This window comes from Carex rostrata, chromosome 29, assembly GCF_964058835.1.
Source record: "Carex rostrata chromosome 29, lpCarRost1.2, whole genome shotgun sequence".
Taxonomy (NCBI): Eukaryota; Viridiplantae; Streptophyta; class Magnoliopsida; order Poales; family Cyperaceae; genus Carex; species Carex rostrata.
Window position 1 is genome coordinate 5800427 of NC_135946.1, and position 17096 is coordinate 5817522.

General features: G+C 36.5%; 1 protein-coding gene across 1 annotated transcript; it reads left to right on the forward strand.

Moving 5' to 3' along the window:
• The first annotated feature begins 194 nt into the window (after positions 1-194).
• Positions 195-15156, forward strand: LOC144546240 (cycloartenol synthase-like). The gene is made up of 20 exons (XM_078294781.1): positions 195-263; positions 3898-4112; positions 5026-5141; positions 8823-8871; positions 8980-9066; positions 9721-9921; positions 10040-10124; positions 10199-10365; positions 11070-11255; positions 11654-11767; positions 12236-12358; positions 12814-12936; positions 13054-13152; positions 13267-13323; positions 13594-13640; positions 13728-13871; positions 14082-14259; positions 14531-14611; positions 14703-14786; positions 14900-15156. Exons 2-20 carry the CDS (start codon positions 3918-3920, stop codon positions 15020-15022), a joined length of 2259 nt encoding a protein of 752 aa, XP_078150907.1. The 5' UTR covers positions 195-263; positions 3898-3917; the 3' UTR covers positions 15023-15156.
• Positions 15157-17096: the final 1940 nt, after the last annotated feature.

A 17096-nucleotide genomic window follows, 5' to 3' on the forward strand; every position in this document is an offset into this window, starting at 1 on the left:
TGATATTTTACGAGGGACTAGACTATATAAAATGTTCTAAAAAAATAAAATTTAATTAAATTTCAATATATATGATTAAAATTTTAAAATCATTAATGTGGCTTAGCCACCCAAACAATGAACCCAGATCTACCTTGTGTGTATATATAAATAATCGGCCCGAGTAGTATATATATAGCTAAGTGCAGTTCAGGGCCTCCCATATATTGGCAAGCACTACGCCTAATTAATCTATTGTCCGAGGAGCGATCCTCTTTAACAAGGTTAGACAATATTAGCTTAGTTAAATCTTTCATTTTTTTTAAGAATTAGTTAATAATGGACTATCTCCAATAACAGATCCAGAGAAGTCAACAACAGATATTTTAGCCAAACCGAATTAGTTACCTAAGATAGTTTGTTAGGCAAGATAGTTAGAGTAACCATATCTGTAACAAACTCTATTAGCTGTGATTAGATTAGTGAGCTATCACTGCCCTGTCTATATAAAGGATACAGTATCCATTGTAAACGTTGATCAAGAAATAAATGAAAATTCTTGCATACAAAATCCTTTTTACCTTTGTTTCATGGTATCAGAGCAACGATGGTATTTGATCCCTCTTCTTCTTCTCAAATTAATCCCCTCCCCAATTCAGCTTCCGCAACTCTTTCTTCTTCCTCCACCCCTGATCGACTGGTGGTTCTCAACATCCCGATTTCCACCAAGTTGACTCGCAGCAACTTCTTGACTTGGCGCTGTCAGGTTGAGCCTGCCTTACATGGCTATGGTCTGTTCCGTTTTCTTACTGAGGATCCTCCTTCCATCACTCTCACTACTGACGGTGTTCAGTCCACCAACCCAGCATACTCTCACTGGTACCAGCAAGATCAATTACTCCTTACCTGGCTTCGTTCTTCTCTCTCTGAGATGATCCTCAACCAGACTGTATCTTCTGCTACCTCTGCTCAGCTTTGGCGCCTGCTTCAGCAGTCATTCTCCGCCACCTCTCGAGCTAGACGCACTGAGCTCCGTCGAGCCTTGCAAACCACCACCAAAGGCGGGTCCACTTGCTTAGAATTCTGTCAGCGATTGAGGTCGATTGCTGATGAATTGGCCTTCATTGGGTCCCCTGTGTCAGACGATGATCTCGTCATTCAAGTTCTCACCGGTCTTGGATCGGATTTCAACTCCGTCATTGCAGCGGCCAATGCCAAGGAGCACCTCGGTTTTGCTGAACTTCAGGCTATGCTGCTCAGCCATGAAGCTCTTCTCTCCTCTCAGCTCGGCGGTAGCACTGCCGGAGCCTCCTTCTCTCTCTCCTCTGATTCCGGTCCTGCCGCTCTCTATTCCCACGCCAGACCTAACTCGCGTGGCTCACGCTCTGGGAGAGGATACCGCTCACGGGGCGGGTCTAGTGGATCTGTTTCTCAGACCCGACAACAACCCCTTTTACCTACTCCTTCCCCTAGGCCTGTTTATTATGGGCCGAATTCTTCTAGCAGATCCTCCTCTTCTCAGGTTAGACCTGTTCACATTCGGACTGACCCAGGATTTAACCCTGATAAAGACACTGTATGCCAGATTTGTTCCAAGAGAGGTCACAGTGCCAGAATCTGCTGGTACCGCACTGATTTTGCCAATTATTCCGATCAGTCCCAACCTAGTATGCAGGCAAATCTGATCCAGTCCAGCTTTCAAGCTAACAATGCCCAAACCGTCCCCTCCTCTACCGGTCCCGAGTGGTATTTAGACTCGGGTGCCACCCACCACGTCACCAATGATCTCAACAACCTTGCCGCCTATTTGCCATACGAGGGAATGGATTGTCTCCACATTGGTGACGGTCATGGTATGAATATTTCTCATATAGGCTCTTCCACCTTATTCTTCTCTTCTTTCCATCTTTCTTTAAAGGATGTTTTACATGTACCTTCCTTCACCAAAAATCTTTTGAGCTTGTCTAAGCTTTCTCTTGACAATTCAATTCTAATTGAATTTTGTTCTTCTCATTGTGTCATTAAGGATCGGCACACGTTGAAGGAGCTACTCCAAGTCAAGCTCATTAGTGGCCTTTATATTCTTCCTCCACAAATAAAATCTTCTCCCCAAGCCCTTTATGGTGCAAGAGTCTCCGCTAACATGTGGCATCTTCGACTTGGACATCCCTCATCCGTTACCACACAAAAACTTTTAGATTTGCTAGATTTACCTTGTTCTAATAAAAGAATGGATTTATGTTATGCACTTATGCTTGTTGTATGGCTAAATCGCATAGACTACCCTTTACTTCTAGCACTTCTTGTACTTCTTTCCCTCTTGAAATAATTCATTCGGACTTATGAAGTCAACCCGACTTCGAATGGCCTTCATCTTTCTCAAACCAAGTATGTGCGTGAGATTCTAACCCGTGCCAACATGCACCACTCCAACCCTCTCCCTTCCCCTATGGCTCACAACACTTCTCTCTCTCGCTATGAAGGGGATCCTTTCGATGACCCTCATCTTTACCGGTCCATAGTGGGTGCCCTTCAATATGCCACCCTTACACGTCCCGATATCTCGTTTGCGGTTAATCGAGTGTCACAATTCATGCAATCACCCACTACTCTTCACTGGGCAGCCGTCAAGAGAATCCTTCGTTATCTCAATGGCACTTTGTCTCATGGTCTCTCTTTTCAACCGGCCTCTTCTCTTTCCCTCAATGCATATTGTGATGCGGATTGGGCCGGTTCTCTTGACGACCGTAAATCCACCTCCGGCTTTTGTATATTTCTTGGCAATAATCTCATATCTTGGAGTTCCAAAAAACAACCTACGGTGGCCCGCTCTAGCACGGAGGCCGAATACAAATCTCTTGCCATTGCAAGCTCCGAACTCGTTTGGTTGCAATATCTCTTGACCGAACTACACACCTCTCTCTCTTCTCCCCCTATCTTGTGGTGTGACAATATTGGAGCAACCTTCTTGGCCTCCAATCCGATCATTCATGCCCGCACGAAACATGTAGAGATTGACTACCATTTTGTGAGGGAAAAAGTGGCCGCTAAAACTCTCCAAATTCGCTATATCTCTACTCATGATCAGCTGGCCGATATCTTTACCAAGCCCCTTACTTCTCCTCGCTATCTTCTTCTCTCTTCCAAGCTCACCGTTCCTTCCCCCGGCTTCGCTTGCGGGGCTAATGGACTATCTCCAATAACAGATCCAGAGAAGTCAACAACAGATATTTTAGCCAAACCGAATTAGTTACCTAAGATAGTTTGTTAGGCAAGATAGTTAGAGTAACCATATCTGTAACAAACTCTATTAGCTGTGATTAGATTAGTGAGCTATCACTGCCCTGTCTATATAAAGGATACAGTATCCATTGTAAACGTTGATCAAGAAATAAATGAAAATTCTTGCATACAAAATCCTTTTTACCTTTGTTTCAGTTAAGATGCAATTAAGGGTGATGCAACCCAAATACGCTTTTAAATATGTCTTGGTCTTTGGGTTTGGAAAGGGAACTATTCCAAAATGGCAATATATATATGAAGTATATATGCATGCACTTTTTTTACTCCTTGAACGACATCTAGAAAACAGCATGAAATTTGGTTTGTTGATTGTTTGATTGCTTAAGTTATTTAACTAGTATATATCTTGAAAATCAAATTTCATTAAAGGAGAGATCTACTGCCAAAACCTCTACTGCAAAATTGATATATATATATATATATATATATATATATATATATATATATATAGATAAATAAAATCTTAAATAACAATATTTTTAACTTTTCAACAAGCTAAAATAATTGGTTCATTATTATCTACATATAATATACACAATATATATATTGTATACGCACACAAAAATATTCCATCATGTTTTATATATGGATTTACAAAGATGGTCCTTGGTGCAGAATAGGTACGTACGTACAAGATGTGGAAGCTTAAAATTGGAGAAGGTGGGCCCTGGGTGAAAACTTGTAGCAGATATCTTGGAAGAGCAATATGGGAGTTTGATGAACGACTCGGCTCCAGTGAAGATCGAGCTGTAGTAGAAAGGGAACGAAGAGAGTTTCACATAAATAGGCATTACAAGAAGACAAATTCTGATCAACTTGTGAGGATGCAGGTTTGAATTCATCTATATATATCATTGGCAAAATATTTCAAATCTATGATTCACTCAAACATTTCGTTTGAGTAGTATATCAGAAATCTGAAAAATTAATTCATCTTATTTACTTAATTTGCTTTACTTTCTTTTATAAACAATCCTCATCTTAAACACCTGCTAACCCGTTCAGTATGTTATAATAATTCGGGTGAGGCTATGGCAATATGCATACTACATATCAATTTTTATTTTCAAAATCTTAACAGTTGATCTGAACCGTACAACATGGTGATCATATGAATATATATATACTTGTAAATTTTCAGTTGATTTTCTACCCATCTAAAAAAATAGTAAAAAAAGTTCTAAAAAATGTAAAAATTTAGTTTACAAGGACATATTCATATAGTGAACATGTTTGAGGAAAATACGTAATATTTGAGAGAAGTAATAATTAAATTATTTCAAAGTTAATTACAGTCAAACAAATAATCTAAAAATCAATTTGACTGAAATAAAATGTATAATTTCATTTTGTAATTTCTGAAATATTTAGAAACCTCTCAAATTGATGATTGTAGTAGTCACGGCACGGCACGTCACGTCACGGGATGTCACTTGTAAAACTTATAATATTGTAGTAGTCATGGGACAGTATGTGACCCAAGACACGGTGTAACTAGTCATGGCACGTCACGTTTTTTGTACTCTAATGGGAGTTGACTCAAAATTTTGAGTTTAGATCTGAACTGTTAATGGGAGTTGACTCAAAATTTTGAGTTTAGATCTGAACTGTGCATTTTACTTTGGTTCAGATTGATCCAGATTCTACAGACGGTTATGATCTAAACTTAAATTTGAGTTCCATTCTCACAAGTGACAACCAAAGTAAAATGAAAATAATATTCTTTATTTATTCCACCTGCAGCTAGCAAAAGAGAATAACTTTGATTATTTCAAAAGAGCATGCCCTGAAGAAAAAACAGCTTCAGCAGCTGTGCATAGAGCAATTTGTTTTTTCTCAGCGATTCAGGCAAAGGATGGGCATTGTTGGAATTTTCTGGAAGAACAAAAACAGAGACAAAGAATTTCTGTTGAAATTCACTACTTCATTACTTCTTTTTCTGCATAACGTGATTACAAGATTTCAGAATTTAAAGTATTACAACATCTAAATTTAGAACCAACTACTCCCACTACAGACAGCTATATTTAGAACCTACTAATCCCAAAATAACGCTGCTATAACTAGCCTATAACCAACCCACTACATGACAAACTAAATATAGAAATTAACTACCCTTTCCTGCACACGTCTAAACAGAGAACGTGGCTGCCTATAATTAACAACCTGGTTACAACTGATTCTTAACAGAAATAGACCTATAACTAAAAACGTAGCTTCTAGAAACTGCAGTTCTTATGCACCTTGCTGACTTGGCTGCTGACTTGGATTACATTCAACACTCCCCCTTAATCCAAAGTCATCTACATCCATCATTCTTCGACACCAAACAAACTTCTCTCTTGCAAGAGCCTTGGTCATGATATTTGTATTAACATACTCCAATTCGATTTCCTTTTGTTCAGACTTGCCTAGTGATAATGCCTTGGTAAATATGCATGCGTTCTGCTCTTCAGAATTTTTCCGCTTGAGCTTCACTGTTTTTGCTGCGATCAATTCTTCTCTCTTTGCTTGATGCCATTCTTCATTTTCTGCTGCTTCTTCATTGGTTGCTGTGTCTACAAAAAATAATGCTTGTGTTGTTTCGTACAATTCCTGCACAGATTTCATCTTTCTTACAGGTGTTTCTGGAACAATGTGACGCCTGCTGTACACTCTTATTGTTGGTGTATTTGGGTCAGGGTTTCGGCTTCTGTCAGGACTGTCTGGAGATAAATCAGCATCAGAACTGCTGCTGTTCAGATCTGAACTTCGTGAGTTGCTTGGCTGTTGAAGTATTTCATCTTCCACATCATCTAAATCTGCAAATTCAACAATCTCCACTCCTTGCTTTTCTTCATTCCATTTCCAATTTGAATTTTCTTCAAACATTACATTTCTGCTCACCATGACTTTACCACTTTCTGGACTATATAGCCGATACCCTTTTGATTGTGTACAATACCCGATGAAAATACATTTTTCAGATTTTTCATCAAGTTTGGTTCTCTTTTGTGGATTGACAAATGCATAGGCTATACATCCAAATACTCTTAGATGACTTACCCCTGGTTTCCTCTCAAACCATGCCTCAAATGGAGTTTTATTCATCACGGCTTTTGTTGGTGAAATGTTCAGCACATACACCGCAGTTGCAACTGCCTCAGCCCAGAATTTGTTTGGTAATCCTTTTGCTTTCAACATGCTTCTTGCTAATTCTACCACAGTTCTATTCTTTCTCTCAGCAACCCCATTTTGCTCAGGTGTATAGGGTGTGGTTAGCTCACGGTGTATCCCTTCATTTTCACAGAAATTAATGAATTCTTTTGAGAGGAACTCACCACCTCGGTCTGTTCTTAATGTCTTCAACTTCTTTTCAGATTGCTTCTCTACAAAAGCTTTAAACACCTTGAAACTTCTGAATGCCTCTCCTTTGCTTTGTAGGAAATACACCCAACTCATCCTACTATAATCATCTGTGAAAAGCAGAAAATATTTGCTGCCTCCAAGAGATTCGGTTTGCATTGGACCACACAAATCCGCATGAACCAACTCAAGCACTTGAGTTGCTCTCTTGGCTTGGCCTTTTGGGAATGGAAACTTGGCTTGTTTACCGAATATACACCCTTCACAAACACCTATTTGGTTGATTTCGGGTAGGCCATAAACAATTTGTTTTTGGTTCAACAATTTCAGACCATTGATATTCAAATGACCATATCTAAGATGCCATAACTCAGATTGGTTCAAATCTTTTGCAACCATTGCTTTTTCCTTTACATTTGAAACCTCCAAGGGAAACAATTTATTGGTTTCCATGTTCACTTCTACCAATACCTGGTTTTTGGATTTTATTACACAAGTTTTTCTTTCAAACACAATTGAATAACCACAATCCATCAACTGCCCGACACTCAACAGATTTTGAGTCAAGTCCGGAATGTAATACACATTATGCAAGATTTTCTTACCGTTTTCTTTGGTGTGCACTGCAATTGTGCCCTTGCCTTCTACCTGAATATGCTTGTCATCGCCAAGTTTAACCTTCAATTTGTATGTTTCATCCAAATCTTCAAACAACTGCTTGAATCCGGGCATGTGATTTGAACATCCGCTATCGAGAAACCAGATGCTGCTTGCCTCAATTTTGTCAATCGCGCTGCTGGCCATGAAGAGAATGGTTTCGGTGCCTTTCTCCTCTACAACATTGGCTTGATCTTCCTCACGCTTCTTCTTGTAGCAATCAGCCTGCACATGGCCGATTCTGTGACAATAGTGGCATTCAATGCCTTGCTTACCTTGTCCGTCTTCCCTCTTCTTCTTGTAGCAATCTGCCTTGACATGACCAAACTTGTGGCAATAATAGCACTCGATATCCTTTTTTGTTGTTTGTTGTTGTTGACGGTTGTCTCCGCTGCTCGTGCCTCTTCCACAACCTCTACCGTTGCGACCTCTTCCTCTACTTGAGTTGCCTCTGGTGAGGAACGCCTTAGAATCGTCCTTCTCTTCAGATCTGAGAAGTCGTACTTCATGGACTTGCAGCGAACCCATCAACTCGTCGAAAGAGTATGTGGACAGGTCCTTGGACTCTTCGATTGCTGCCACGACATGGTCGAATTTTGAGGTAAGGCTGCGGAGCACCTTCATAACCACGATCTTTTCAGCAAGATCTTCGCCACAACTCTTGATTTGGTTGACGGTGGATGTGACTCTTGTGAGAAATGCTTGAACAGATTCGCCTTGATTCATGTTCAGCGTCTCAAACTCTCTTCTCAAGCCTTGTAGTTTTATCTCGCAGACTTTCGAACATCCCTGGAATGCAGTTTTCAGGGTTGTCCATGCCTCCTTTGCTGATGCCGCTGCTGCGATTTTTATGAACACCGTGTCAACAACGGCTTGTTGAATGAAGAACAACGCCTTCGCATCTCGCTTTGCTCTTTCTGCTGGTGTGGGATCTGCGGTCGGTGCTCCCGTCTCCACCAATTCCCATAGACCTTGCGACTTGAGCAAAGTTCGTATCTTGATGCTCCAGAACTCGTAGTTGTCTCCCTTGAACAGCGGAATCGACGGATTCGAAATGCTCATGTTCTCTGCCATGGTCGGATCTGCCCTGATCTCTAACCTTCGGCTCTGATACCAATTTGTTGGAATTTTCTGGAAGAACAAAAACAGAGACAAAGAATTTCTGTTGAAATTCACTACTTCATTACTTCTTTTTCTGCATAACGTGATTACAAGATTTCAGAATTTAAAGTATTACAACATCTAAATTTAGAACCAACTACTCCCACTACAGACAGCTATATTTAGAACCTACTAATCCCAAAATAACGCTGCTATAACTAGCCTATAACCAACCCACTACATGACAAACTAAATATAGAAATTAACTACCCTTTCCTGCACACGTCTAAACAGAGAACGTGGCTGCCTATAATTAACAACATGGTTACAACTGATTCTTAACAGAAATAGACCTATAACTAAAAACGTAGCTTCTAGAAACTGCAGTTCTTATGCACCTTGCTGACTTGGCTGCTGACTTGGATTACATTCAACAGGCATTGGCCTGGAGATTTTGACGGAGTCATATCCGTGACACCAATTCTGGTACTAATTTATTAGTTTAATTCTAGTTTCTAATTTTTTCGTATAATGTAGTGAATGCTCTTCTAATTTTGTGTTTATTTTTGACATATTTTTTTGTCACTTTATCAGATTATTGTCCTTTATGTAATGGGAATGTTACATATACTATCATATGAGCATCAAAAGGAATTGCGCCGTTACATGTACAACCATCAAGTAAGAACAGTACCTATATATTACACTATTTTTGTCTGATGCACTGCACCATCCAAGACTTGATACTAGAGAACTTATTTAATACAAAATTAATTTTATAAAAACAAAATACATCCGTATGCATGCAGAATTGTAAAAGAAGCTGATCGACATATCTAATCTTAGACGGTAGCTCTGGCAAATTTCCAGCAAAACTCTGGTTAATGATTTGAACCGAATAATAAAGTATGCAAACTAAATGCTGTAACATTTTAACTGAATAATAAAACACCCATACTGAATAATAAAACATCTCAACTGATCATAATAAAGCACGTTGATTGGACACTATAACATTTAAACTAAATAATAAAGCAAACATGCTGAGTAAGTGTGGAGCTTTGACATAGGTCTGTATTTGCCAATTTAAAGTAATTAAATTGAAAAATAAAGCATTAAAGTCATGATTATAAACCTGATCTAACCTGATCCAATTAGATCCAAATTTTATCCCGATTAAGTTACTAAATTAGAGTTAATTCACATTCGATTAGATTGGAATCTGAATTAATTTTTGACATTATAGTTGATCTGCTAAGCACAACTATAACTTAATTTGATGTGAAATATATTCAAATGCTATAAAAAAATATAGACAAAATTCTCAAATGACAGAATGAAGACGGAGGTTGGGGTTTACATGATGAGGCACCCAGTTGCATGCTTTGCACTGCTCTATTCTACACTGCTTTAAGGCTACTCGGAGAAGAGGCCAGTAGTAAAGAAGATTATGAGGCAATGTATCTCGCAAGAAAATGGATCCATCACCATGGCGGAATTACCATGATGCCATCATGGGGAAAGCTTATTCTATCGGTAAAAAATATATAGTATCTTGATTTGTTTCATTAGATGCCTGAACCAAAACTTGTATTATTTAATGCAATACAAATATGATAGAATAAAATTTATGAATTACTAAATTTACTGACAGGTCCTTGGAGTATATGAATGGTCGGGTTTAAACCCGATGCCGCCGGAGCTTTTTCTTCTCCCTTCCTGTTTACCTATTCATCCAGGTAATCTTTATTATATATTATTGGATATATATGTACTGACTAGTATTTTAATGTGTCATTTGTTTGAAATTCAGGTAAATTTTGGTGCATTATAAGATTGAACTTTTTGGCCATGTCATATTTATATGGAAAGAGGTTCGTCGGTCCGATTACAGACACGATACTATCATTGAGAGAGGAGTTGCACATTCAAAAGTACGATACAATTGATTGGAATCAAGCACGCAAAACATTCTCTGAGGTACTAGCGCTCTAGTACTAAACAATCAATCTTTTATAAGAACAAATTCAAAAATCGTTTCTGATTATCTGATCAATTAAGGATATATTGAATATATAGAGTAAGGCTTGGGTGCTATGGATAGCATAGAGGGCTACAGTGCTACGGCACAATATTCAAGTTTTCAAAATTCTAACAGTCGATCCAAACTGTTCATCTTGTTTTCCATATTAATATGTGTTTGGAGACCAAATTTTTCATTTTTTGAAAATTTTATACTATTTTTTTAGCTAGGTAGAAAATCACTTGATCTAAAAAATTCTGCACCATTCAGATATTTGATTTTCTACCTAGCTAAAAAAATAGTATAAAATTTCCAAAAAATGTAAAATTTGGTCTCCAAACACATATTAATATGGAGAACAAGATGAACGGTTCGGATTGACCGTTAGAATTTTGAAAACTCGAATATTGAGCCGTAGCACCGTAGCCCTCTATGCTATCCATAGCACCCAAGCCTTACTCGAATATATATATACTATTGTGGTTCATGAAGTAAATGATGTGTTTTATTTCACATTTATATCTTCATTCCTAAAGGCCAAAAAGTCGATCCGGAGCATTTAACATGATCTCCTTAATAAAATGTACTTGGAGACCAAATTTTACATTTTTTGAAATTTTTTTTATTTTTTTAATTAAATAACAAACCTGAATCAATGTAGGAAAATTGTGGAACTACAAAATCGAGATTTCGTGAATTCCTGAAGGATTGCCTATATAAATTTGAATATCCTCTTACAATTTGGCCGTGTTCATTCTTGAGAAAAATAGCACTAGATAGAGTGGAGAAGTATATCAAATATGAAGATGCAAGTGTGAGATACATACATCTGGGAGCACAGGAAAAGGCAAGTATATATTGCTTCAAGAATTGTACTAATATCTTATTAGTTAATTTGAGGTAATTAAGCTGATTTCTAAAATCCAGCAGTACAATCTTCTTATGTGATCTTGATTGACAAATCCAATACTCCATGCTAGCGGTAGTTCACATCATGTAAACCATGCATTGAAATGAGCTTAAACCACAATGGAAAAATGAAATTCAATTGAGCAAATGCAACCAAAATATACTGGGCAGAGGCAGAATATTATTGTTGGAATGTTAAATATTAGTAATTTGGGCAAGAGGCATATCCTTATCCTAGTAATAGTAATTTTGATTACGCGGTAGATATCATAAAATATAAGAGCTTTGGAAGTATTTCCATGAATAAGTAAACTGAATTAAAAGTTAATCTAACAGTCGACGCGAATGCTCTGTTCTTTCGTGAGGGATCCAAATTGCGAGGACTTGAAGTGCCATCTTGGAAGAATACCTGATTTTCTTTGGATCAGTGAAGATGGCATGAGAATGAAGGTGAATATCTTCAAATTTATAATTTTTCCTAAAGAATTTGATTCACACACACACAAAGAAAAACCTTTTGGAATCCATCCTTACAATGTACATAGGTATGTTTCTTTGGATCTATCATGAAAGTTATGAAAACCAAAGCATCAAGGGTGGAATAAAATCAACAAGAGCTTTCTTGTCATTTTTCTTGTCCAATTCACGAGGCATGACATGATGAAGTACATAGCACTGTTTCTGTATTAAATATCCACCATTAGGGTCATGTTAAATAGGAAGCAAGGGGCAGAGTATAAATTTGGTGCTACATTACACAAGTTAGGCTAGCATTTTCTAGGTGTTCATGAGCTCCAAAATTATTATAGAAGCACCAAATTGGTGTTCTTAGTGTTTAATTACATAGTACTTGCCAAATTGGTGTTCTCAGTACTAGAATACAATGTAAACAATTTTTTTTTCCTTTTTTATGGTTAGACATATATATGTAGTATGGCGTGGGATACAGCTTTAGCTATCCAAGCCATTTTGGCCTGTGATTTTGCAAAGGAGCATGCAAGTACACTAAGAAAAGCACATGACTTTCTGAAAGCCTCACAGGTAACTAATTATATTCTTCTATTGAAGTATTGGCCTTGATTTTGGTCAATATCATTTGTTTTTTTGAGGAAAATGGAGGTCTAGCCTCTATTTGATTCAAGAATGAAGAGTTACATGAGTCATGTTACAATCATTTCTTGAGAGATAAATAACAGAAAAGTAAAAACAAACGGATTGCTCAAGATGAGCTCTCCCTATCATCAAATCATTGATGTAAAGCAGTAATCATTTGTTATTAGATTAAATTTGCAAGCCCTAGCAACAAAAACTTTAATCAGTATTAGCATTAAAAAGTTGACCACTAAGCACTTGAAAAAGCTAAGTAATCAAGTGACCCATACAATGTATATACTTCAAATTTCAAGGAGTTGGTAAATGAAATTTCTAAAATTGAAAAGGAAACTTACAAATGAAAAGTTCCTTGCTATTTCTAATACCTTGTTTAATTTCTTCAGATCATGGACAATCCTCCGGGTGACTTTAAATCACATTTTCGTAGTTTCACCAAAGGTGGTTGGGGCTTCTCAACTGCTGATGAGGGATGGTGTGTGTCAGACTGCACAGCAGAGGCTCTGAAGGTCACTTCATATACATATAAAGAAAACCATTGCTTGTTCAAGCTGTGACAATTATGTAGATAGGTCATATTAGGTGGTGGAAGTAAATGTTATCCTATTGATTTTTCTTTATTGTAGGCATTGCTACTTTTGTCAAGCATATCACCGGATATTGTTGGTGATCATGCACCGAGCGGAAGAATTTATGAAGCTGTTAATTTCATGCTATCTTTACAGGTTTTTTATTTATATTTTATTCTTTATTTTTTTATTTTTCTTCCATTCAACTCCCAAACTAGTGTGAGAAATTATTTTGCTGAGACGGAAACCAATGAGTAATTTGTGGTGCAGAATCCTGATGGTGGTTTCTCAGGTTGGGAATTGACACGATCATATCCATGGGTTGAGGTATATTTTTCAGAAACACTTCTCTTTCTTTTATTGTTTCTGCAGGGATGCTTGCAAGTTTATGTTAGCTATTTGAGAAATCAAAAGAAAATAATTAAATCTAAGCAATTCAAGGGATTTGATATCTATCATGTTTATAACTCAAAGCTTATATGAATTTGTTTCCATTATATGAAAATCATATTATTATTTTTGCTTCATAATTTTATTACTATTATTTTGTATCCCCTTGAAGTTGTGAATTCATTTCTCTTCTTAATTTAATGTTAGGTCTTTAACATAACAGAGGTGTATGAGGACGTCATGCTGGATTACTCGTAAGAAGTCCAAACTCCATATCAAGTTTGTGATAACATTAATTATTCAAAACAATGTGAATAATAAATAAAAATACATAATTGCAGGTGCGTCGAATGCACATCATCTGTAATCCAGGCATTGATGCTGTTTAAAGAGAGATATGATAGGCATCGCACGAAAGACATAAAGCAACGCATCATAGCGGGTAAAGAATACATCAAGAAAACACAAAATGATGATGGCTCATGGTCAGAATATATTCTTCCATTCCGTTGTATTAAATATGTTTAGAATCCCATTGTGTTCATATATAGTTTGTTTATTATCATTTTATCCCATTTCTTTGCCGTTTAGCTGGAGGTGATGGTTTATGCTGCTTGTATTAATTCAAGCAGAAGTGAATTATAATAATATTTCAATATAATTTGTAACATTGCACTTAATTTATGAATGCACAGGTTTGGGTCATGGGGAATATGTTACATATATGGCACATTTTTTGGCATTCAAGGTCTCTTAGCGACTGGAGAAACATATGCAAACTGCGAGGCCATTCGTAAAGCTTGTGCTTTCCTCCTTTCAAAACAGCTCAGTGATGGTGGCTGGGGAGAAAGTTACCTTTCTTCCACCACAAAGGCTAGCAAGATTCTACTTATATTGAATTAACATTATATTAATAGAGTTTGATCGGCTCTAAGCTAGTTAAAGCATTTTTTAATCATGATATTTTTGGTTTTCCACTTCTTCAACAGATTTCTGAACTTGTGCCAGTCATGGCCAATTAATTAGAGAACATCCATGATACTTAAATATGGCATAATTTTACTCTAATTAAGAACTCTGATAAAAGCTGTGAGTATTTATCTGGCCAATATTGAGTTATATATATATATTCATTTTCCAACAGGTATATACAAATCTACCAGGAAATAAATCGAATGTTGTACAAACAGCATGGTCAATGCTTGCACTTCTTAAGGCTGGCCAGGTAACTTCTTAGTGCAATGGATGACCGATTTATCCCATGTATCTTTTTTTCTTAAATTAACATCAAACATTGTACTTGCCTAAATCTCCAGATTGAAAGGGATCCAGCTCCTGTGGATCGTGCGGCTAGAAACCTAATTGACATGCAGTTAGACAATGGAGATTTCCCACAACAGGTACTGAGTTGAAACCAACACCCTTCTAGTACATATAGGTCAACATAGTAGTTAAGAGATACAGAACAGTTGGGCATTCAAAACTAACACAACCTGAAATGAATTTAATTTAGGAAATGACCGGGAGCTTTCGGACAAGTGGATTACTCAACTATGTGATGTATCGTAATATCTTCCCGATTTGGGCTCTTGGAGAATATCAGAAAAGAGAAGCCTTCTTCAAAACAAATATTTGAATGATTGCATGCATTACATTACCACTATATATAATGTTTTCAAAATTAAGTAAATTCAGCTGTATAAGGTTGTAAAAAGAACTGAAACAGAGGATTCTCTGTGTAAGTAATTATTATAATAGGAATAAATTTGTTATCGCTAGAGAAATTTCATCTTATGTGTAACATTATAGTTTTGAAAAACGTGGAGAATTATTTAATTTGAAAGGAAGTATTTTTTTTTAATAGCAATTTTGATTTCCATGTCAAGAAATTGTAGCATCCTAGTTTTTGAATACTTACAAAATTTAATTTTACTCGAAGTAAAGCTCATAATTGGAGAAATATTTGAAACGTAGCCATAATATTATTATATTGAGATTATCTTGAATTTTTGTTAATTAATATGAACAATTATTTTGCAGTTATTTGATTGTACAGTTACAAGTAAATAGATAGGTTTCATTTTAGTCTAGAAATGTCTTAAAATTTATATAACAATATATTCATTGGTAACTTTGTAATTTATAAGTCAAAGTTATATTCTTTAAACAAATATAATTTTCGGCATGTCACTAGTCAATATATAAATTAACATCATTTTGTATCAAATTCTCATGGTAACACCTGTCTAGCACTTTTCTACCTAACTCCACTATTAATTCCATGGCTGAAATTTCTCTTAAAAGAAGGGGAAATAAAATATAAAAATCACAATGAAATAAATACAACCGCTCTTCTATTATTTTGGGGACTCTCTCCTTCATCCAACAGAGGGCCATAGCTAGAAAAGAAAAGAAAAAAAAAAAAACAAACAAACAAGGGAAGTGGTGAGGGAAATAAATGAATTAAGGGGGAAGAAAAGGAACGGAGATGGTGAGAAGTTGTTGCCGTCAGAACTACGTACATGGCCTGACACGGCCCGTGAGATGCAGAAGATTGATTTGCTTGGTTGATTGTTTACGTCTGAGGGGCTGTTTTTTGAACATCTCGATCGACTTGATTCTGGACTGTGAACCGACTTTGAGCCTTGTCATGCCCAACGTTAACAAGTGTGGGTTTCGAGTTATTCCTAGCTCCTTCCAACTAATTTTGTTGATTTTTGATTGCTAGATTATAATTGTTGATTTAGTTTACTTGATTGTCAATTGCTTGCTTATAATGATTGAATTGGTTTGCCTGATTGTTATAGAGTGAGTATTGATCAATTTTTGGGTAATGGTTCATGTTTGCAAGGCATGCATATAAAGGGAATGCACTGAAATTGATATAAATGCCAAAATTAGTAGACCTCATAATAACATCCCCGCTACTATATATGTTAACCAAATCGGTTGGTATGGTGACAAACTATAGAGATGAAAGCAGTGTAAGTTTAAATGAGCATGCATGAATCTCAAGTCCGGTATTGTAAGATTTCTCTATGTACTCTTCAGACCATGGCATGTCATGAATTTAATTGTTTGGTTTAACAATAGTTGAAAAATGACTTGGCTTGCTTGATTGCTATTTTTCTTGAATATTGCTTGTTGTTCATATGTTTGTTTGTCATATTATATTTGAATGCTTGTTATGGATTTGAAACTGCATGTTTTGAATGCTTATTTGTTTTTGGGACATGATTATATTTTTCATAAGCTGGGTATAACATGGTACAAAGAAACTTAGCTGAAGCATGAGTTTGATTTAAATGAACCTTAGGAAGATATGGATGCATAGTAATTATCATAAATGCATGACATGAATGCATAACTTTACATGTTAGGCATATTCTATTTTCCGAAAATAAGAATGACTTGATCTGAAGTACTTGGTCTGCAACATAAGTTAGAGTTAAATTATATTATGCATTGTATTTATTAGTTGAGTCAAAAGCATGCATGCATGAGCATATTTTTATAAAGCATATTTTGAAACTAAAAGATGACATGAATTGGAAAAAAATGATTTGTAACATGATACTGTGAACTGTGCTAAATAACCAGATGTCTGAAACCTAACGATCATGTAGGTGCTCTATTCGGGGTAACCATGTAATTTATGTTATGTAGGCGCTAAACTTGTAGCGCATAACATAAATTGCATAGGCGCCATA